Source organism: Xyrauchen texanus, chromosome 9 (genome assembly GCF_025860055.1).
Source record: "Xyrauchen texanus isolate HMW12.3.18 chromosome 9, RBS_HiC_50CHRs, whole genome shotgun sequence".
In the NCBI taxonomy this organism is placed as follows: domain Eukaryota; kingdom Metazoa; phylum Chordata; class Actinopteri; order Cypriniformes; family Catostomidae; genus Xyrauchen; species Xyrauchen texanus.
Genome location: NC_068284.1, coordinates 7,685,952 through 7,709,838, shown reverse-complemented (window position 1 = coordinate 7,709,838; position 23,887 = coordinate 7,685,952). Strand labels below are relative to the sequence as shown.

Genomic DNA, 23,887 nt, shown 5'->3' with positions numbered 1-23,887 from the left:
ATACTATGTTTTTAACTGCACAACCACATTATCCTCATTATATCACAACAATCATAAATTATTGCTTAAATATTTATTGTTCTAATTTTATTACTATGCAGATTCCTTGATCGAATGCAGACTATAAAAGAATAGGCCTAGAATGTATCCAACGCAATAAATTTAACAGACACAAGTGTCAGCAACGATTTACAAAGGTGTTTTAGATCATCTAATGCCATGCCTTTCCATGGTTTTTCCTTTTTTATATGTGTATGGCTCCCTCATCTGAACAAGTGGTGAACAACTGCAGTTATGGCCAGAACCCCTCTACACAATAGAGACTACAAGCTTGGCATATTTTAATGGATGTCTATGGAGGAGATGTTTCATTATCGTGAATAAACTGCTTTTATAAGGTAACAGTCCATCCGTCCATCCGTCCTGACTGTAAAATATTTTTCTATCCATCTGGCTTTCTACCAATTCATTCATTTGTTTGTCTTGCTTACTTATCTAAGCTTTCTGACTGAATAAATGCTTGTTTCAGCAGCCATTTAATTTTAAAGGGAATACTTTAACCCTTTATATGCAAGTTTGTTTATATAATGCCACTGTTGTTTTCTACACACACAACTTTCCCAAAACACACTCTGACATCCATACCAACACACCCACACAATTTTAGCTGCATAATTTATTCCATTGGCCTGCAGTGCTCTATAATACAGCAAACAGAAAACAGGAAAACTACCACAAATAAAAAAGCATGAATTTGCTCCATAGGCTAAATATTAGAAAAATGGCGCCATCTGGTGGAAAATATTACAAATACACATTTTGAAGCCAGGGCTCTGGAAGGATAGCATAATATCATAGAATTCATTATTTTATGCTTTTATGTTTTAATTTCACTGGGATAAAATATTGCTGTTTTAATGGGTTTCAATGGGGATTTTTTTGTCCTGAAGGTCCTGAGAGCAACTATTTTGTGTACACAATGTATTATAGATGTATTATAGCAAATGAGGTTGAAATATCAAAATTCCCCCCAAAATACACACCTTTGGTAAAAATGTATGCCATTTGCATTAACATACAAGGGTTAAAAGACCTTTGGAAGGAAATTACAGCAATTTATTCAAGGAAATAACATGTTGGCCTGGTAAAACGTATCGGTTACCTAACGTAACCTCGGTTCTCTCTAGATGAGGGAACGAGTATTGCGTAAGCTAGCTTACGCTACGGGAAAGATTCATCTTTTCTGAGATATTGAAGCCAAAAAATTATCCTTAATTTTTGTATCCATTGTCAACGCAGTGCGGCAGCTGCAGACCTTGAGCGAGCTAGCTAGCGAGCTCATAGGTTGCTCTGCGGCAACTGCTGCAGCCTATAGACGAGCTTGGGCGAACTCGCATCCAATGAGAGGCGTCCGCACGCTCACTGCATCAAAGCCCGCCAAAATGGGCATGACTAGAGTGCATATAAGCGTAGTTCGTAGGCTGGAACCCTGGTTTTCATTGACTGAAGCGAAAAGTCGCCGTGGCGCGAAGCACGGCCGGCTACGCAATACTCGTTCCCTCATCTAGAGAGAACCGAGGTTACGTTAGGTAACCGATACGTTCTCTTCACGAGAGGTTCTCTCGTATTGCGTAAGCTAGCTTACGCTTACGGGAACCCATTGTCAACGCCGTGCGTGCCAAGCATCCACTGTATGAGCCCCAGGGAATTAAGGGGGACCGGGGAGCCCTTATGAGTGGGGAAATAATATTTGGCCGGCAAGAATGCGGGTCATTGATTGTGTAATACATAAGCACATAGTAGGACCGGGAATGACAGAGCGGCGGTGCCGGTCTGTGTGGAATGTGTCCCATCAGTGCAGCTCACCAGGGAGCTGTAGCGTATTAAACCGCTAGTAGTTTTGCCTGCAGAGCGGGCACTTCCATATTGTAAAATCTGACAAAGGTGGAGCGGGAAGTCCATCCCGCTGCCACACATATGTCGTGAATGGAAATTCCGCTGGACCATGCCCACGAGGATGCCATGCCTCTAGTGGAGTGAGCCCTAATGCCCAACGGGCATGGCAGGTCTTTTGACGCGTATGCAGCAGCAATAGCGTCCACTATCCATCTAGATAGTGTCTGTTTCGAGGCGGCGAGACCTTTGGTGCGCCCTCCGAACGAAACAAAATGCTGCTCAGAGCGTCTGAAAGCAGCGGAGCGCGCAGTATACAATCTCAGTGCTCTGACCGGGCAAAGGAGATTGGCGTCGCGTTCGCTATCCGGTGCTGGCAGCGCCGATAGGGAAATGACCTGTGCTCTGAAAGGAGTACCGATCACCTTGGGAACATAGCCGTGTCTAGGCTTTAAAATGACCTTGGAGTCACTTGGTCCAAACTCAAGACACGCATGGCTGACAGACAGCGCGTGAAGGTCTCCCACACGTTTGACTGATGACAGGGCAGTCAGAAAAGCGGTTTTGAGTGAAAGGTATTTCAAATCCACGGATTGAAGTGGTTCGAAAGGGGGCTTTCATAGTTTCGAGAACTATAGAAAGATCCCAGATAGGAACCGATGGAGGCGCGGGGGTTCATCCTTCTAGCTCCCTGAGGAAGCCGGATGACCAGCTCGTTTTTACCCCATGACTGGCCGTGCAGGGGTTCAGCGAACGCCGCAACGGCCGCCACATACACTTTGGCGTGGATGGGGATCTGCCCTTATCCAGCAGCTCTTGTAGAAATCACGAGCAGCGACGACACCCCACATGTCCGTGGGTCCAGGTCTCTGTCGGTGCACCATTTTGAGAACACAGACCATTTTGACGCATAGAGTCTTCTCGTGGAAGGGGCTCTAGCGTGTATGATGGTGTTTATTACTCCTTCTGGCAGAGCGACGGGTAGTCGTTGATCACCCACGCATGCAGCGCCCAGCCTCTGGGTGGGGATGCCAGATTGTGCCGCGAGCTTGAGAGAGGAGATCTGCTCTCACTGGGATGGGCCACGCGCTGTCAGTGACAGCTGCGTAAGCTCCGGGAACCATGTCTGATTCTCCCAACGCGGGGCTATGAGGAGCACCGAGTGACGCGTTTCCCTGATCCTCTGCATTACCTGTGGCAATAGCGAGGCGGGAGGGAAGGCGTAAAGCGGGCGTCTGGGCCAGTCCTGGGCCAGCGCGTCCTCGCTTTCGAGAAAAATATTGGGCAGTGAGAGTTCTCTTTGGACGCAAAGAGGTCTATCTCTGCTCTGCCGAATAGGTGCCATAACGTCTGGACTGTTTGAGCGTGCAGGGACCATTCCCCTGGGGAATATTGTCTCTGGACAGTCTGTCCGGGCCGTCGTTCAGGTGGCCTGGCACGTGCGTCGCCCTCAGCGGCGCAGGTGGCACTGGGACCAACTCAGTATGCGTTTTGTCAGATGGAAGAGGTTCCTGGATCTGACACCACCCTGACGGTTTAGGTAGGATACCACAGATCTGTTGTCCGAACGGACCAGGACGTGGTGACCCTGAATGACCGGGAGAAAGCGCGCAGCGCGTACTCGACCGCTATCATTTCCAGACAATTTATGTGAAGGAGCTTTTCCTGAACTGACCATAGGCCGAAGCGGAGAGCCCTCGCGAGACCGCGCCCCAACCCGTGTTGGACGTGTCTGTCGAGATGACTTTTCGGCGAGATACAGCTCCCATTGTCACTCCCCGCTGATACCATTCGGCCACTGTCCAGGGCTGCAGAGCTGATATGCAGGTCTGAGTCACCTTGATGGGCTGGCGGCCTGTGGCCCAAGCCCGGCGAGACGCTGCGGTGTTTAGCCAATGCTGAAGCGGGCGCATGTGCAGTAAACCCAGCTGAAGTACTGCTGCGGCTGAGGCCATGTAACCTAGCACTCTCTGGAATTTCTTCAGAAGCGTGAGGCTGTTCATCTGAAAAGATGCGGCTAGTCGCTGAACACGGCGTGCGCGCTGTGTAGATAAGCGAGCCGTCATTGCCACGGAGTCTAGTTCTATTCCCAGGAAGGAAATGGTCTGACTGGGCTGTAGTGAGCTCTTGGTCCAATTGACTGCAAGACCCAAACTGTTCAGATGGCTGAGGAGAACTGCTCTGTGAGACAGAAGCTCCATATGTGACTGAGCCATAATCAGCCAGTCGTCCAAATAGTTCAGAATTCGCAAACCCTGACTCCGCAGGGGTGCGAGCGCCGCATCCATGCACTTCGTGAAAGTACGGGGTGTACGTTAGGTAACCGATACGTTCTCTTACGAGAGGTTCTCTCGTATTGCGTAAGCTAGCTTACGCTACGGGAACCCATTGTCAACGCCGTGCGCGCCAAGCATCCACTGTATGAGCCCCAGGGAATTAAGGGGGGACCCGGGGGAGCCCTTATGAGTGGGGAAATAATATTTGGCCGGCAAGAATGCGGGTCATTGATTGTGTAATACATAAGCACATAGTAGGATGGGAACGACAGAGCGGCGGTGCCGGTCTGTGTGGAATGTGTCCCATCAGTGCAGCTCACCAGGGGAGCTGTAGCGTATTAAACCGCTAGTAGTTTTGCCTGCAGAGCGGGCACTTCCATATTGTAAAATCTGACAAAGGTGGAGCGGGAAGTCCATCCCGCTGCCACACATATGTCGTGAATGGAAATTCCGCTGGACCATGCCCACGAGGATGCCATGCCTCTAGTGGAGTGAGCCCTAATGCCCAACGGGCATGGCAGGTCTTTTGACGCGTATGCAGCAGCAATAGCGTCCACTATCCATCTAGATAGTGTCTGTTTCGAGGCGGCGAGACCTTTGGTGCGCCCTCCGAACGAAACGAGGAGAACTGCTCTGTGAGACAGAAGCTCCATATGTGACTGAGCCATAATCAGCCAGTCGTCCAAATAGTTCAGAATTCGCAAACCCTGACTCCGCAGGGGTGCGAGCGCCGCATCCATGCACTTCGTGAAAGTACGGGGTGCTAAGGACAGGCCGAACGGAAGGACGGTGTATTGATAAACCTGGCCGTCGAGGCGAATCTCAAGAATGGCCTGTGACGGGATTTATCTGAATCTGAATGTATGCATCTTTCAGATCGAGAGAAATAAACCAGTCCCCTGGCGCACATGCGCGAGGAGTTTCCTGATTGTAAGCATTTTGAACGGTCTTTTGCAAGCACCTTGTTCAAAACCCTGAGATCTAATATGGGTCTGAGGCCGCCGTCTTTCTTGGGAACAAGAAAATAACGGCTGTAAAGCCCCGACTCGCTCAGAGAGGGTGGCACTTTTTCTATGGCCCTTTTGCGATCGAACTGTAGCAAATAGCCCTGTTGTATTGTGCTTAACACCCACTTGGATATCCCTGGAATAGCTTCCCACGCTTTGAAGCGTAACGCTAGAGGGTGAATGGCCAATTCGCTCTGATTGCCGCACACAGAGCGCTGAACAAAATGTGTGAGCGCGTTTAGTGTGTTCATGCATGATTGCTCGCAGACAGCATGAACAGGCTGTTTTGTGAGTGACTTCCCGATTGGAATGAATGGGGAAAGAGTCACATCTGTTACGTGATCGCTAAGCACGGGATTTACACACAGAGGAATGGTTGCTGGCCGTGTAACAGAGCGGGCAGAGAATGGGCGCGCAGACGCATTTGTGGGCGCATTTATTGACTCTAGCGCTCGAGCGGTTCAGTAACCGCTTTATGTGAGCGTGCTCTGGTGGGGACACGAGACATGCAGTGCTTGTGTGCAGAAGTGGACACTGGATTGTGGGCACATTTTCTACACATAGGGCTGGTCGTGTGACAGAGCGGGCAGAGAATGGGCGCACGCGACGCATTTGTGGGCGCCTTCATTGACTCTGACGCTCGAGCGGTTCAGTAACCGCTTTATGAGAGCGTGCTCTGATAGGGGCACGGGATGTGTTATGCTTGTGTGTAGGGGCGAACACTGGGTTGTGGGCACTTTTTCTACACATAAGACATGTTTGCTCTTTACAAGATTTATTTGGGTCGCCGTGAAAACGGCGTTTGAGTGCAGGCAAGCGGGCAGTGTCACCGGCTTGTTGGCTGCTAAATTCACCACTGTAGTAGCCTGAGAGAAGGGGACTGACAGGGGCAAAGCTTTGACGGTGGTCCGGCCGCGGCGGACTGAGCCGTCGTTTGTTCAACACAGTTAGGAAGACTTCGGCTGCTCGGGTTTCAGCGTTACCTTAGATCGAGGCCCGCGGGGCGGCGGTCTGCGGCGGCTGTCTGAGCGCGATCGAGGGCGGCCGCCCTGTCGACGCTGAGAAGTCTGAGATTGTTGAACTGGGCGCTGTGAAGAGGCTCGTGCAGGAGGCTGATCACGTGAGCGGCCTGCAGAGGAGCTAGCGCGACGCGGCAGGAAGAGGTTCATGGCTTGGGTGGCTTTCTGGACTTCTGAGAAGCGGTCAACAATGCCACTCACCGCGGAGCCGAAGAGACCGGTTGGAGAGAGCGGTGCGTTGAGGAACGTGGAGCGCTCTGCTTCTCCCATGTCGGCTAGTGTTAGCCATAAGTGTCTCTCGGTCACAGTAAGCGAGGCCATGCACTTCCCTAGAGCTTGGGCTGCAGCTTTGGTAGCCGAAGGGCGAGGTCTGTCGCGCCGTAGATCAGTAACAGCCTCTGGGTGCCTGCCTTTCTCATCCCACTCCCGAAGAAGGTCTGCTTGTAGGATCTGTAAAACGGCCATTGAGTGCAGAGCAGATGCGGCTTGGCCGGGCGGCGGAATAGGCGCGGCCAACATAGGCGGAAGTCGCTCTGCAGGCCTTAGACGGAGCACAGGCTTGGAACGCCATCTCGCGGAGGGCGGACAAAGGTGTGCTGCTACCGAGTCCTCGACCGGGGGATAGAGGAGTAGCCTCTCTCAGTGGCGCCGTCCACCGACGCGAGAGAGGTGGAGACGTGTGAACGGGTCCTGGCTGAAAAGGAGCGTTCCACGACTTTGCAAGCTCCGTATGTAATTCCGGCAGGAAGGGAGCGGCCCGGGCCGCGGGTGTAGAGCGGCGATGGCTTTGAAGAAAGCAGCCGCCGAGTCTGTTGGGTGCCTGCTCAGGGGCGGTGACCACTCGAGCCCGAGGCGGTCGACGGCCTGTGTGAGGAGGCGTGTAACTCCCCTTCGACTCGGCGCGGGTCCTGCTGGATTCCTGGGCTGAGGAGGAGGCTTGGGAGCCTGTCCACTCCTCGCTGTCCGAAGCCATGATGGAACAGCGGCCCTTATCCTCCGCCGTCATCCGAGATGGCAGCAGTGCGGCCGCCGGCGGCAACTGCGCGGCCCCGGGGCGGGAGGGTGAAAGCGATGCTCGAGGGAGAGGCTCCGGCGAGGCAGTCGCTTCAACCACAGTTTCCGGCAGCCTTTGTGAGCGGCGCTTCTTCCTGCGCTGCTGAGGGTAAGGCGCGGGCGGTTTCTGCTTTGACCGCTTCGAGTCGAGCCCGCAGGGTCGACATCGGTAGCTCCTCGCAGAAATCGCATCCGCCCTCAGTGAGGGCGAGCTCTGCGTGCCCCAGTCCCAGGCAGAGAGCGCAGATGATGTGGCGGTCTCCTGTGCTGAGAAGGGCGCGACATGAGGCGCAAGTGGAGCGAGGCATCTTGAAAAAGACGCTCGTACTCTTTTGTGAATAGTTCGTGAGAACTAGCTTGCTGAATAAAAGGATACGTCGTCGGATGGCGTAGCTCGCAGGATGGCTGAAGGTGGCTGAGATGGCCGGCTTCTTCTAGCGCTGTCCACGCTTGCTAGATGCCCCTCGAACGGCGACGCGGCTTCCAGGTCAGCGATGCGGAGAGCTTCGCTGAAGAGATGAAAATCAGGGTTCCAGCCTACGAACTACGCTTATATGCACTCTAGTCACGCCCATTTTGGCGGGCTTTGATGCAGTGAGCGCACGGACACCTCTCATTGGATGCGAGTTCGCCCAAGCTCGTCTATAGGCTGCAGCAGTTGCCGCAGAGCAACCTATGAGCTCGCTAGCTAGCTCGCTCAAGGTCTGCCGCTGCCGCACTGCGTTGACAATGGATACAAAAATTAAGGATAATTTTTTGGCTTCAATATCTCAGAAAAGATGAATCTTTCCCGTAGCGTAAGCTAGCTTACGCAATACGAGAGAACCTCTCGTAAGAGAACATGCAGTTTTTACATCCAACCGGCACAAACTCATGAATTTGGCATTATGTTGAGCATGTTCCACAATAACTAACTTAGATGGAACACATTAATGTTAATGTTATATAAGTAATTATTTATTTTTATTCAGCCTTTATTTAACCAGAAAGGTCCTATTGAGATACAAGATCTCTTCTTCAAGGGAGTCCAGGTTAAGATAGAGGTTTGCATATAGTTACAATAAAAGCAATACAAGTACAATAATAAAAGTCATTCCACACCACCACAACAACAACAAAGTAAGAATCTACATCAAACAAGTATATGTTTCTTTACAATTAAAATATAAAAGTTTTATTTTAATTAGTTATGGTAGAGATATAAAGCTAAGGAAATCCTGCATTTTATTCCAGATCCATGGGGCAAAATAATCAAACGAGGATTTTCCAATGTACTCTTGGCACTAATACATTTCATTTTTCCACTGATCTTGTGTTATGGCTATGATGATTGTAAGTTAACAAGTTACAAAAATACTTTGGCAGTTTACTTAATAATGCCTTGACAACAAAGAGCATATTTGTTTTCCTTCTACTGTAGAGTGATGACCATCCTAATGAAGTCTTAACAATTAAGACCTTTGTAATAAAAAACAGTAATAGTTGATTGATTTACTAGTAACTTATTTAATGGTACAGTTAATCATGATTTCATAACAGTGCAGATCGTTTAGGGGAAACACGGGAGCTCAGGGAAACCACAGTGGGGAAATGAGAGGGGAATTTCTAGATACTTTCACTTTAATTTTGATTCTCATTGTCTGATCACATGACTGAACTTTTTGTCTTTGACCGCGGTAAAGTTTGACGTTTTAAATTCAGTTTCGCAGATGTAAGGGACCGTCTGAAAACTCCACTCACTACGCTAAAACATTGGAGTTGTCCACTCATTCATTCAGTTGACGTGCAAGTTATACATGGAAGAAAGAAAAAAACAAAACGTAAAATACATTTTCACATTCAGAATGTTATAATAACTTCCCAGGTTAAAGCATCCTCTCCACAACAGTGATATTGGAGATCTCTCTTTGAACAAAAACACATTAAAACACGATCTGGATCTTCTTTTAAGAGTGTGACAGGAATATTTTAACAAATATTATAATTATTTATTATTGTACTCAGATTAATTTACTACAGGTGAGATTATTACAGTATGTATTACAATATATCATCTGGGAAGTTACTACAACATTTAAAATGAGAAAATATAATTGTAGTGAATTTTAGTGAATATTTTTCTAAAATAATTGATTACTGTATATATAATTGATCATACTGTAATAATATCACCTGTAGTATGTCTGTCTGTCCTCTGGGAAGTTCTAAGAACATTCTGAATGTGAAAATGTATTTTACGTTTTTTGTTTTTTTTCATGTATAATTTACACGTCAATTGAATGAATGAGTGGACATCAATGTTTTAGCGTAGTGAGTGGAGTTTTCAGACGGTCCCTTACATCTGCGAAACCGAATGTCGAACCTCAAACTACATTACCGCGGTCTTTTTTTTTATGCCAAAAGTCCCAAATATCTCAGGCGTGACAACCGCGAAACGGAAACTTGAGGTCGGACACAGTTGTCTCCAGACAAACATCAGCAAACACGAAACGTTCTTTAAGCCGAAACAAGGATTTTTTTTGTCCTCAAGGTAATTATTAATCATATAAAATCTGTGTTATTCTGACCGAATGTAACACATTCATGTAAGTATGCAATCTTGAGAATGTATAGAATAGAAACTGAAAACATACTGTGCATCTTGGTTTTGCCTTATTGATTGGTGTTGGAAGTTCCTTGTGAGTGCTTGTTGTGTCAATGATGTAATGATAATTGTGTTTTTTATGATTTTGATGTACTCAAATCAGTTTTTTTGTCTGTTGTAGAGATTATAGATATGGCATGTATGTCAGCCCCAGTGTGTTTTATTGAAACTGATGGGAATGGGCAGTTAATTGTGAGAAAAGAGGCCAAAGATATTCTGGACAGTATCAGAGAGCCGGTGGTCGTGGTGTCTGTGGTGGGACTTTATCGTACGGGAAAATCTTACCTCATGAACCGCCTGGCAGGACAACAGTCAGGTGAGAGAAACACGGTGCAAAGTAGTTCTCATGCCAGAAGAATAATATACACATAACAGTAATACTTATCACGTTTGTGGTCTCAGGCTTTGCTCTTGGCAGCACTATTGAGTCCAAGACCAAAGGCATTTGGATGTGGTGTGTCCCTCACCCCTCTAAAGCAGGACACACTCTGGTGCTGCTGGACACTGAGGGACTTGGTGACGTAGACAAGGTGAGGGCACCTTCACCTTCAGCATCAACAGAGATAGAATAGCAACACAATCTAAAATTATTTCCACAGAATTATTTAATAATAATAGTAATAATAATAACAACAACAATACTAATAAAAGTAATAGTAGATGATGATATTTTTCATTTTGGGGGAACTTTTCCTTTGGCAGAATAAAAAATTAATTCAATAAAAAATATAGCTTCAAGGAGCAATTATGTGGCCAAGCCTTAGCCATTCCCTAAGCACAATGCAAAGAGCTCTGGTACAACAGTCACAATGTTTATACCAGCTGAAGCGGGTATTGAACTGGGATTCACCCAGTCTTTTGAACTGAAGCCAAGAGCTCTTAACCGCTGTGCCACACAATCAACCAGTCTAACTTGAATATCTTGAGGTCAAGGGACTTTCCAGGTTGTACCGTATAGTTCCACCGTAGTTCTTTCCTGGACACAAACTCACAACCTTTTGAACTGTATTCCAATGTGTTAACTGTGCCATTCAGTTGACTTTCCAAGCAGAGAGCAGCAGGATTTAAAAAATATAAAAAAAATACATTTAGAAATTTCTCTCCATTTTCTGAAGGCTTAGAATAAAAACGCAATGCTATATACATTTTTTTTTTTTAATTGACTAAGCATTTTGACTAATAGGCAAAATACATTTTGCCTTCAAACTGCTTGGACATGATGTTGAAGACCACTGCTAATTCCTATTCAAATAGGGCAAAACCTTTAAATTTACATTACTTTTTAATAAAATCGAAATGGTGGCAAGTTATATGGCCGATGTGGAAAAAACATTTGTATTGTTGAAATCAGAATTTTAGGACAAACAATTATATGAATAGACAATTTTGACATTTCTTGACCCATAAGTGGCACTGTCACCAAAATTTGCATTTTACCTCAGATCGTGGGTCTTATGAAGTATACCAAATTTAGTTTCAATAGGACAAAGCCTTGCCGAGATGTAGTCTCACTTCTTGTTTTTGTCGACCTCATTAGCACAAATATAAAATGGTTTCTAGTCAGTTCTGTGTGGCTCAGGCTGTAGATTATTTTGAGCCATTGTTTGGGCTAAACAGTTAAATTGGCCTGTTTGTTTTAGAAGCAAGCTTTCCAGTAGCTGTCAACTAAATAAAGTGAAGCTTTCAAGCAGAAAATAGAGTTAACGTAACAAAACGTACCATCCTCCATCGTGGACTCCAACAACGCTGTGGCTGAGTTCAGGGCACTTCCCATTGCTCGCTGGTCTATTGCCATAGATATCGTCCATTTGGTCGAACCACTTCCACTCTCTTCTGTTTGAACCATGCTGTTGTGGTCCTTGATGGTTCTGTAGTCACTTAAGTTTTTTTTACTTTTCCCTACACTGTCGGTAGGTCCGGTGGTAGACATGTGCGGTCAACTTCCTGAAAGGCTTCGTCACTAACGAGAGGAACGTCTGCACCTCGTTTATTGACCACGGCGTGGTTTTGCACACAGCCATTTCTTTTTACAATTCGAAAGGCGTGTGAACAAATTATACTGCTATTGCTCTTGCTAACTTTAAAACTAGCGAGTTGATGTCCCGTGTCACAAATCCAGTGACACTGGTAGTGACGATTCTCTCTGACCAATCAGTGATCTGCAGTGTTTTGATGTCACATATAGTATCGGCTCGACCGAGGTGGTACTAAAAAAAGTGAGAAAATAGTTGTGTTTTCAAGCATTTTAGGGACATACATGTGGTAACAGTGATCAAAGCAGAATTATTGGCTCTGGACTGTTGAATTATAGCAAACAAATGCACACCTGAGGTGTATCGACCTTACCTCCGTCAATTGTCATTTTAATTTCAACAGTAATCCTTACATAATATCCAGTCCGGTCTATAAATCACTAAAGTCATGCACCTACTGTAATTGCTGAATGTTTCAGGGAGATGGAAAACATGACACCTGGATCTTTTGTCTGGCTCTTCTGCTCAGTAGCACTTTGGTGTACAACAGCTTAGGAGTCATAGACAATATGGCACTGGAAAAACTGCAGTATCCTTTCAACACACACTACACACATTTACAATACAATATACATTCACAAGAACAAAGTGTAATTCCTCCTGAATGCAAATGTCTATAGTTATGTGACAGAGCTGAGAGAGCACATCCGCGTGAAGTCGGTGAGAGAAGACAAGGATGATTCTGCAGAATTCATGAGCATTTTTCCAGCATTTGTCTGGACAGTTCGTGACTTCACTCTGGAACTAATAAGGAACAATGAAACGATCACATCCGATGAATATCTGGAAGGCGCTTTGACACTCAAGGCTGGTAAGGAACACTGTAACACACACACACACACTATCACTGACTCACACTCATTCACCTTTACTCACTCCTATAGTGCTGTAATGATGCTCTATCAATCATTCAATCAATGCTCATGAAATAATTATGGCAGGTTAAGACAGACACAGTGGTTGCTGAGTGTCCACGTACAGAACGCATGATGCAAATCTCGTCATCAGCCCTGAACGCGTGGCCCGATTTTTTTAACCGCGCGTATTTGAACGCACAGAATGCGCATGTGCCTGGAGTTATTAGAGTAATTAGAGTAATTAGTGAGATCACATGGTGCCAACACTCACATTTGAGTGATTTTGAAGTGCTAGAAGATGTAATTACATTTAAACATCAGGAGATGAAGGTCAAAACAACAACAGTGGGTTTGTAAGTCAAGAGAATGTGTGTGAAGATGTCAGGAGATACCTGATTTTTGCATAACTCTAGTCTGAAAGACTATAAAAGACATCTTTATGGGTCTAAACTCCTGAAGAGAAAGTCTGGTGTCTCATAGCGTGCCTGTGTATGCGTGCACAGTTAGATGGAAGATACTTTGACAGGCTCGCAATTGACTGGACACAGACACTGAGCGTTTGTGTCAAAATAGAAGTATTCCTAGGGCTTAAGGTGGGACTTTGACCGAAATACAGGGGACTCTTATTTTGAAATGTGTGCACTCCAAGCTGCTCACACAAACTGAGATGGGAAGCAAAATATGCAATAATTTACAACACATTACAATATAAATAATAAAAAGGTAACATTTTTACATAACAAAAGGAGCATTAATACATCAGTGCATGTAATAAATGCCCGGAATTCCAGTAATTCGGTAGTCCGTTGTTAACTCACTAAAGGCTGATTCACTGTATGATTTGCTGAGAAAGTGACTTTGATTTAAACTACTAACCTGAGCTTCTAAGTTCAAACCCTTTTCATTTATCTTTTTGACTGATTCATTAAAAAGACCCAGTTCAAAAGAGTAATTTGTTTGCGAATCGGCTCGTGCTGTTTTGTCGTTGCGTGCAGTAGTGGTTGCACGACTACTGATTTTAATTAGTTGAGCCAATTAGTTGGGTCAAATTTCACTAGTCGTGACATCATCACACCCCCCTCCCTACCCATTACTACAGGTGGGGTAGAAATTCTACTCCCCTACCTACTGAATCTTACAGTATACAATAGATGGACACTGGTGAGATTCATAAATATAGGATGGCAAGAAAAGAATCGTTTATATTCATTAGTAAAGCGATAACTGATTGGATGATTCATTAATATTCATCAGGAAAGCGCTAACTGATTGGTCAGAGAAACTATAACCCAACCTTAAACCAACCCTAAACCTAACCCTAACAAATGAGATAGAGCTTTACTCGTTAATATGAATGAGTCTTCCCTTGCCGTCCCCTGGTGTATTTTCTACAGAAGTGTTTTTGTAAATCACGTGGAAAGCGACTAGTCGACATTAGGCTGACTGTGTTCACTACATTAGTTATAGTCAACTAGTCTGTGCTGGCCCTAGCATGCAGCAAGCTCATCTTTTTTTCTTTTCTCCCCAATTTGGTATGGACAATTTTCAATGCCCTCTAGGTCCTCATGGTGGCGTGGTGACTTGCCTCAATCCAGGTGGCAGAGGACTAATTTCAGTTGCCACCGCGTCTGAGACGGTCAATCCATGCATCTTATCACATGGCTTGTTGAGCGCGTTACTGCGTAGACTTAGCACGTGTGGAGACTTCACGCTATTCTCTGCGGCATCCACACACAACTCACCACGTGCCCCACCGAGAGCGAGAACCACATTATAGTGACCACAAGGAGGTTAACCCAACGTGACTCTACCCACCCTAACAACTGGGCCAACTGGTTGTGAGCTCATCTTAACAGAAAAGCTGAAGAGCGTCAGAAGACACACCAGTGTGTGCTGAAATGATGTCATTCAATAACTCACAAAATTATATCTGATGAAACCGCACATGAACGAACACAAAGTTTTCCCAACTTTCACCAATTGCGACTAGATTTGAAATTATTATCTGTACATTACATTTGCGACCATTTAAGTCATAGTCTCGAGCCCTGTGATTTAAAAATTTAAGTTTAAGTTTAAAGTTAATTCCTGGCTACTAGTTGCAGTACTTTCATAGTATATTTTACAGTAGTGTTTCTACAATTTATTACAAGACAGCTATGACTTCACAGTGAACAGTTCCAGGAAAGTATTAGCCTAGTGCTGCGTTGTAGAATCACAATGATCATCTGTATTTTTTTGTATCTACATATTTGTTAATTGATCATGAGTCATCATGAGTTTTATATGTTTATATAGGTGTTGATATCTGTGTGTGCCTGGTTAAGAAATATTTACTTATAATTTATGAAAGAGAAAACCAATCATATCATAGCCTAGCACTGCAAAAAATTTACTTTCAATTATGTCATACAATGTAGCTTACTCGCCATGACCACTCATAAAGTCAATCATTAAATTGAAACAAATTTTAATCACATTTTCTCCATACATCACAGTGCAAAAAATTTGCACTAGATGGAAGAAAATTAATATGAAATATTGTTAAGTCAAAGTTCCCATCCAAAGGTAACACTAAACAGTGTAATGGTAACTTCAAATGAAACACTATTATCCCACAATTCAGTGCGATTTTGTAATTTAGTTTTTCACAGTAATTGGTTATGACAAAAAATTACAGTAAAATACTGAATACAGTATTTTATTGTAAGAAATGACTGTTAAATATTATAAAATCCTGGCAATTTTTTACAGTTTAGATAGTTACTTATTTACAACAAGGCATACAAACACTTATTTTGCTGTTATTAACATTACACAAATCTGGAAAGGCATTGGAAGGGATTGAAAAACTAACTCTTACTCATCTCTGTTGTATTTTGACTAACTAAACAACATGTCCAGAAAGTTTTGGTTTCCATATCATCCGACCAATGCGCCATTCTGATTGGTTGTCCCGAGTATCAGGGCATGATCACCTGCTGCTAAGTTTCCCCTCCCCTGCACATTGCATCCTCGCATGCAATGCTGCGTCCTGAATAGAGGAACCCAAGCGTTATTGGCACATGATCACAATGTGGGCGCTCTCTGTGGACATAGCAAAGTTTCTTTCTTCTAAAATTAACATCAGGGAAAGAGGATGTTTTCATCACAACAGGAAGTGTGGCTGAAGTGGTCAAATTTTGGACACACTTTACATTTAAAGTTGTTGGCTTTTACTTCTCATTTATTTTTTATTTAAAGGCAGTTCCCCTCAGACTGAGAAGTATAACCTGCCCCGCCGCTGTCTGCGGAATTTCTTTGCGGTGAGAAAGTGTTTTGTGTTTCCTCGGCCTGCTGGAACGAAGGAGATGAGAAGAATGGAGCAGCTGACTGAAGCAGAGCTGGATCCAGATTTCCTGCAGGAAGCAAAAATGTTCTGCAAATATATCTACGGCAGTGCAGAGTCGAAAACTGTCACGGAAGGTCGCACAGTCACTGGAACAGGTCAGAACCTGTACCTCTCAGAACATATATAAAAAAGCACATACCATAGTAAGTTTAAGTAGTCTATTCTGAGTATTTTGCACAACATTTTAATGTTAATGCAACCATGCAGTTTAATTGTTCTGTCCAACATTACATTATTGTGCTACAAATTATGATTACTCTAAAATTGCTGTCACAAGCAACTCATGATCACACCCCTAGTAAAAGCATTCAGTTAGTGAGCCGGACAAATAGTCCATAGTAGAAAGCGTAGCAAATTTCGGAAATATCTTTGACCGACAGTCGTTAATGTTAACATTAATGAATATAATACAACTAGCATAATATTTAACTCGGACTAAATATTTATTTGTATGGGAAAGCACACTGAGAATGTAAGATGTGGCTCATTTGTGGCATTTTGTTTTTCTTAAAACATAAACAGAAAAGGAAAATTATTACACATATTTACTCTCGATTAAAACAAACCCAAATACAATATGGTAGGTTGTGAAGATCTTGAGATAATCTTTACAGAGTGACTTCACATGCTGAGCAACACGGCAATTTGTACAGGATATATTACATTATTATGTGTTCTCTCAGTGCAATTTGACTAGGTGTGACTTATATTCAGTTGCAACTTTATTTCCGGAATATTCAGTATGTTTATGAACTTTAGAATCTTTTTTTGTGTATCTTCTAGATATTTTCCAATAGCATTATTTCTGAGTATCTAAAACAAAGATCTTTAAAGAATGAAACTGCAGAATTTCATGACAACCTTAGATCACTCCTCAATGAACAGATGATAGAATGAACAAATAAAATGCTGGATAACCAATAAAAATTTTTGTTGTTTATTGGCAGTTCTGGGTAGTCTGGCTGAGTTGTATGTTGAGGCGATCCGTACAGGAAATGTTCCATGTCTGGAAAATGCAGTGGTGTCCCTGGCTCAGATCCATAATGCCCAAGCAGTAGATGAGGCCCTGCAGTTCTACAGGACTGAGATCTTCAGTTTGATCCAGATTCCAGTTGATCCAAAACAGCTATCCAGCCTCCATGAAAGTGCAGAGAAGAAAGCCATTAAAGTTTTCATGAGCACATCCTTCAATGACACAGAGCAGATATACCAACGAGAACTTGCGGTACCTGCAAACATATCACCAAGACAGAGAGAGACATGTTAGAGACAATATAGAGAGATAATTATAGAGACAGAAAGATAGAATAAAGATAATGCTGATTTTAATCAAAGGTTTTCTATGATTAGTCTCATTTATGCATTCGAAAAATGAATGAAATTGGTGTACACGACCGTGTCAGTCAACAGGTGAATGTTAACAGCCCCACCACTAACACCAACACTATGGGAATTGTATACCATAACACCATTCTACAGATTCAGAAACAATGCCCACTAGCTAAAAGCTTAGATAAAACATGTTCAACAAAATGGTAATATCAGATTCACAATGGAAAGAAAGTGTACTGTTGCGATGGACTATCTGTACATGAAATTAAATCTCCAACAGGTCCACCGACATGAACCAGTCAAACAGATGGACATGAGACATAATTTGTCTCAGAGTAACCATCATAAATGGAGACTGAGAGTCAATCACCCTCATTATGTCATGTCTAATAATAATAAAAAAAATCAAGTGAGCTTTAACCTAGCAAATATTTTATATGGAGCTGTCAGAATTAATGAGTTAACGCATGCGATTAATTAATGTCTAGCATGTATATTTTTCTTAATCACTGTTAATGTATTTACCGTTAATACAGCGTAAACACTTGTGTGAAGGGCGGAACCTGTGTAATGTGACCACACCGAGTGATTACGCTGACACACACAGTGCCAAATCCCCTCTACCATGTTGAGCCTACAAGCTTAGCATAAAATAGCATAATGCAGCGGTCCCATAGACATTCTAGTTGACTGTTACGCTCTCTCCTGTGATAGAGCCACGGAGGTTATCTCAATAAATAAAATAATATCTGACAGTACTTCCCTGTCAGTGATAATATGATGGAGAAAGGAGCTCTTAACACCATTTGATGTACAAAACAAGCACAGATGGGACTTGTGATAGAAATCAAGTGTTTTTCAGCCTATGTAAGGCACGTTTTAATTACCACAGAAGCACACCAAATCTTAACTATCACCAAAGTGCAGAATGAGACGTTTTTGTTTGCAAGCCCTTTTCATGATTAGCTAAAAGCGGCACTCGACACTGGCATTGCTGCTCTGATGTGAATCATGGACGCAGCTTCACGATTGCTTTAGGAATGTGTATAGCCACAATCTACTGGGAGATTAATATTGTGGCGAATGACAGTTTAAGGGATTTAATATCCAATGCAATGAATATGCAACCTATATGGAGACTAGTTCTTTCCATTTGTCAAATTCCCACTTAGACTCTGGGAAATGTTTAATGTTACTTGAATTGGTGCTATTTTAGTGCATTCTTTTTATACTGCTGAAGGCTTTATATGGAAAAAGTTAATAAAGCATTATATTGCTATATATTGTTTTGTTTCCTTTCCTAAGATGGAAATAAATGAATTTTGAAAAGAAAATCATATATATAGTGTCAAACTTCAGCACTTTTAAAATCGGCGATTAACCGTGATTAAATACAAAATAAATTATGTGATTAATCACAATTAAACATTTGAATCAACTGACAGCACTAATTTAATAGTAAACAGCCTATAGCAAGGTTTGCGTTAGTGATGGGAATCATGACTGGATTTTGATGGAAATTAAGCTATAGTGTGTTTTAAAAAATCAGAACAATTTGACCAATATGTAATATATAATTCTTTCCATGATAACCCAGTTGTGTATGTTAACTGAAGAGGGATACAGTACCTTGACATGTCTAATTCCCTCTGTCTATCCCTCTTACTTTTGCTCTTTGCAGAAGAAGATTCAAAAAGAATATGAAGATTTGTGTGAACAGAATAAGGAAGCATCTGTGAGAGAGTGTCAGACAATTCTGCTTCGTGTGTTTGAGCCACTGGAAAATGCCCTCTGTGATGGATCTTATATGAAACCTGGAGGATACAAACAGTACAGAGACAAACTTTCACAGCTAGCTGAGGAGTACAGATCACAAACACACACACAAATAATGGTACAAAATGAAGACACTCATAAATATAAAAGCACAATGATAGCTTGCATTTATAGTTTTTTCTTTATTGAAGTCAGTCACTCTGAGAACAGTAATGAACACTGCAGATAACATTTAAAAATACCTCCTAGAGATGGACAGAGGTTAATCTTAAGATCTTTGCAGAGCTGGTTAAGCACTAATCTCGGAGGTGTGGGGAAGCTTGACACATTTTGATCAACTTTGTTCTATTACTACTAATTTATGTTTAAAAGGTAATTTGTAAAATGAACAAAGTGATGGTCGTAAACTAGGTAAAACAAATAGACCTATTTTTTGGGGGGAAATTTAATAAAGTGTGTGTTTTCTACAGAGTGAGGAGGTGTTGAGTAAATATTGGGAAGAGAAGGAGGATTCTGGAATGATCATTTTAGCCGCTGATGATTCTCTAACTGAAGCACAACACCAGCAAGAAGGTAAAAATCATATTTACACTGAATACTTGCTTTAATGGAAATATGATTCAGATGTACACACTGATTGTGTACTGTGACAGGGAAGAGGGTGGGGCCGGGTCGTAGTTCCACACACCTGACCCCTAATCAGGCTAATCAAGCCTCAGAGAGGGATAAAGGCTGACTGGAGACTGCAGTGAGACAGAGAGAGAACGTTTACAGACAGTTGTCCGACATCTTTGTGTGTTTGTCTTTTTGTTTCATTTTATAATAAACTATTATTTATATTGTCAAGCTGGTTCTCGCCTCCTCTTTTCCATTAATCCCTTTACACTGGTGCTGAAATCCGGGAAGGAGGAGAGATGCGCCGGAGTGGAGTAGTGGAGTAGTGGAGTACTCATCGCTACCATCCACCCCAAAGGAGCAGCCGTGGCCGGAGGACGGAGGAGCCCGGCCACCTGGAAGCGGAGGAACGACCGCCGACCACGAGGGGAGGAGGGGCTCCCCATTAACCGCGGGGTAGACCCCTACCTTCCACCAAAAACGCGGCAGGGAGTTCCGTCCGCCAGGGGCTGGAAGTCTGCCTCCGATCCATCTGAGGCATGGCTGTCATCCATTAGAGGGTGGAGGAGTGGCCGAGGAACAAGCTAAGGCATAAGTGTTTTTATTCTCTCCTCTCTCTCTCTCTCTCCCACTGCCACTCCGTGTTGACCATTCCCTCTCTTTTTTAAATGTTTTGTTAATTTGGCACGATCGCCGTTACGGGGTGTAGGTGCCCCATTTTTTGGTTTCCCTCTGCTTGTCTCCTCCCTCATCCAGGTAGATGGGAATTACCTGCCGGCAGATGGGGCGTTAGGCACGCCCATCCCCAGGGAAAGAGTGGGTGGTGGGTGTCCGTCATGCAGGGGGCTCCCCGGCCTGAGAGAACGAGGGAGGAATGTGACAGGGTGGAGGGCGTTAATCAATTCGAATTACATGATATGCCAGTCAATTAATACAATTAATGGCATATATAAATGTTTGCTAAGAAAACCTCCCAAATGAAGATTCAGATGAATGAAGATGAATGTTCATGCAGTCATTATAGAGACAGATGAGAATCGTTCAATTGAAAACATTACAATAAGTGGCTTTTGGAGTACAAGTTTTGTTTATAATAGCCTATCAATGTCCACAGCAATTCATTTTGCAACTGTAAATCTGACCGAGGTAAAGGCCTTTCAAGCAAGATGCGTTGTTTTATTATATCTGTAATATTTTTTAATTGTTGGTCTATGTACACATGCAGACTGACGTCTTGGCTGCTGCGTCAGCTCTCTAAGGTCCCACCACAGCACAGTATCTCAGTGAGATTGAAATGTTAGAATATAACCTGATTATTCCCACAGCTTGATTTTCTTGTCTTTATAGTTGCAAGACTACAGAATGATGTCTTACAACAGAAGCAAAAGGGTCTAGAGGAACAAAACCTGGTAAATCTTCAGATGATTCAAGACATGCAAAGAACCCAAGATGAGCATGTTAAGCAGATCACAGAGAGGATGGAGAAAGAACAGGAGAGAATGAGGCAAGACAATGATCGAGTGATGGAAGCCAAACTTAAGGTAAAAAGTCTGTCTGTCTATCGCCCTTATTACACTCCCAGTGCAACAATATGTCATATGTAAGCTTTATGCTCAGAGCAGCTGATAAAAGGTTAAATGATCAGCACTGGACGTTTAGATGAAACAAGAATTGGAGATCGGATGTTAAAATCCTGATGGAGCATCCCTAATATTCATGTTGACTGATTCAGTGGGCTGAGACCCTATCACAAAGTGGACAAAAACAGGTACACAGTGGATGGGTACAATTTGGTACAAATAGCATTTTCAGAGGAAAATTAGCTTACACCATGCAAGCCGATTGGCTTAACTCATTACATGTAAGACAATTTTCTATCAGGTAACATGTTCAAAGGGCCTATCTTTTCACATGAGTTTCCAAGTTGGAAGTCCGACTTAAAGTGGCATTGCATCGAACTTTTCTTTGTAGGAAGTTGGAAACTGGAACGCAGAATCAGGCAGAGTTTGGAATGGCATACTACCCTCCCAACAAAGCAGGGAAGCTGCATAAGCACATAAAGCCTGACTCATGAAAGTTCAAATGTTGGGCTACTCTTACAGCTTCTGCATATTGCATACGTCATATTGTCATTTCAGTAAATGTGTGCGCAATTCCCTGTACAAAGTTAGGGCTTGGATCTGTGTCAGCTCTTCTATTCAGTTGTGTTTGTTTCTGTTGTACTGCAGGAGAGGGAGGCTCTTCTACAGCTTGGCTTTCAGAAGGAGGCTTCACGCCTGCAGATGGAGATCAACAGTCTGAGATCTCAGAGGAGCAGTGGAGGATTCTTTTGCAGCATCTCCTGAAAATACAAACTAAACCTGATCTGCTCTTATTGTTTTCTCATTTTTTTTTTTAAGCTTTGAAGTAAAAAGAAAATGTATTATGTTTCTATTGCTGAGCGGTAAATTATTTAAATGTTTGATGAGGTGTTCTTGTTACAGATATAACCATTATAATTTTGGCTGAGGCTTTGCTATTTACCAATGTAGATTTCTTATATTTGTGCATAATAAATACAAGCTGTACAGTGTCCCCAAAATATGTTTGGACACTTTTGGACATTTACATGTATTTATTTTGCAGACCCTATTATCCAAAGCATCTTAGAAATAAAGTACAACCACTGGTTTAAGTTCTCAAAGCTCTTGAAAATGTTTAATATATGGCCATCTGCTGGTCAGTAGGGTAAAGCTCAACTAGTACAGCTGCTCTTTTGCATTACAACAGCTGGTTTTACAAATGGTTCTACAAAATTGATTTTAAAACAAATAAGTTACAGTATAAATGCTGTATAGTTGTTATGTATTGTCTAGTCAAATATATTTAAATGAACCAAGGAAAGGGCCATAGTTAGTGGGGTGAAAGGTGATTCAAGGTGCCTACAGGTCCAGTGGGCCCATAACAAATTCTGAAATATATATATATATATATATATATATATATATATATATATATATATATATATATATATATATTGATATTATGAAATTTTTTAATATGATGGGACCCAGAGCAATATACAGTCAGGGGTCCCAGGATTCCTTGCTAGGCACTGCAATGATGTACCGGTAGCCGCGTGTGCTCGCTGGTCACACATCAGGCTCAGCCTACATAGATGAATCATGGATAACATATCTAAATGTCCACGAATGTCAAATTGGCAATATTAGTCCTGTGTTCACTTTTCCTGAGACTTGGTTTTTCTTAATATTGTTTCACAGGTGTTTTTCCGATCGCCACAATTGTTTCCTCCTGCTGATGGTTACAAATATGGAGGCTGCAAGGAAAAGTGACATCATGAAACATCTAGCAAACCTTTTATATTTAAAAATATATATATATATATATATATATATATATATATATATATATATATATATATATATATTATTAAGTTTAAATATGTAATGCTTTGTGTTATATTACAATGGTATTATATTAAAAACACAGTGAGTTGAACAGGTATTATCCTGAAAGTCAATCACATTTCAAACATTAAACTAACTTTACCCACTGGGAAGATCACCCCCCATGTTTTTTTTTAAACATGTTCTAATCTAGTCGAACCAAGTGAAATTTACACTTTCACATTTTATTTTAACAAGCCTGCAAAATGGGGACGTCAAGGAACCATGCCTTGTCGGCCTCTCTCATCTTGACCAGGTTGAGCCAAAAGTGGCACTCCTGGACCATCAAGGTGAACATCGCCCGCCCGAGAGACTGCGCAGTAACCTTTGTTGCCAAGGTTGGTCGCCAAGCGCAGTTCCTGCATCAATCCTGGGGCAGAACTACCCTCATGTAGTTCTTTTAGCGCCTTGGCTTGGTGGACTTGCAGGAGAGCCATGGCATGCAGGGCGGAGGCAGCTCTGTAGGCTTTGGCCATCAGGGACAACGTAAACCTACAGGCCGTGGACATGTGCTTCGGGCGCCCGCACCAGTTAGCAGCGCT

General features: G+C 43.1%; 1 protein-coding gene across 1 annotated transcript; it reads left to right on the top strand.

Moving 5' to 3' along the window:
• The first annotated feature begins 9,643 nt into the window (after nt 1-9,643).
• On the top strand, nt 9,644-22,570 carry LOC127649457 (guanylate-binding protein 1-like). The gene is made up of 11 exons (XM_052134550.1): nt 9,644-9,778; nt 10,014-10,208; nt 10,295-10,422; nt 12,345-12,454; nt 12,546-12,736; nt 16,026-16,268; nt 17,121-17,398; nt 19,187-19,399; nt 19,752-19,854; nt 21,244-21,437; nt 22,125-22,570. Exons 2-11 carry the CDS (start codon nt 10,025-10,027, stop codon nt 22,239-22,241), a joined length of 1,761 nt encoding a protein of 586 aa, XP_051990510.1. The 5' UTR covers nt 9,644-9,778; nt 10,014-10,024; the 3' UTR covers nt 22,242-22,570.
• The last annotated feature ends 1,317 nt before the right edge of the window (nt 22,571-23,887 follow it).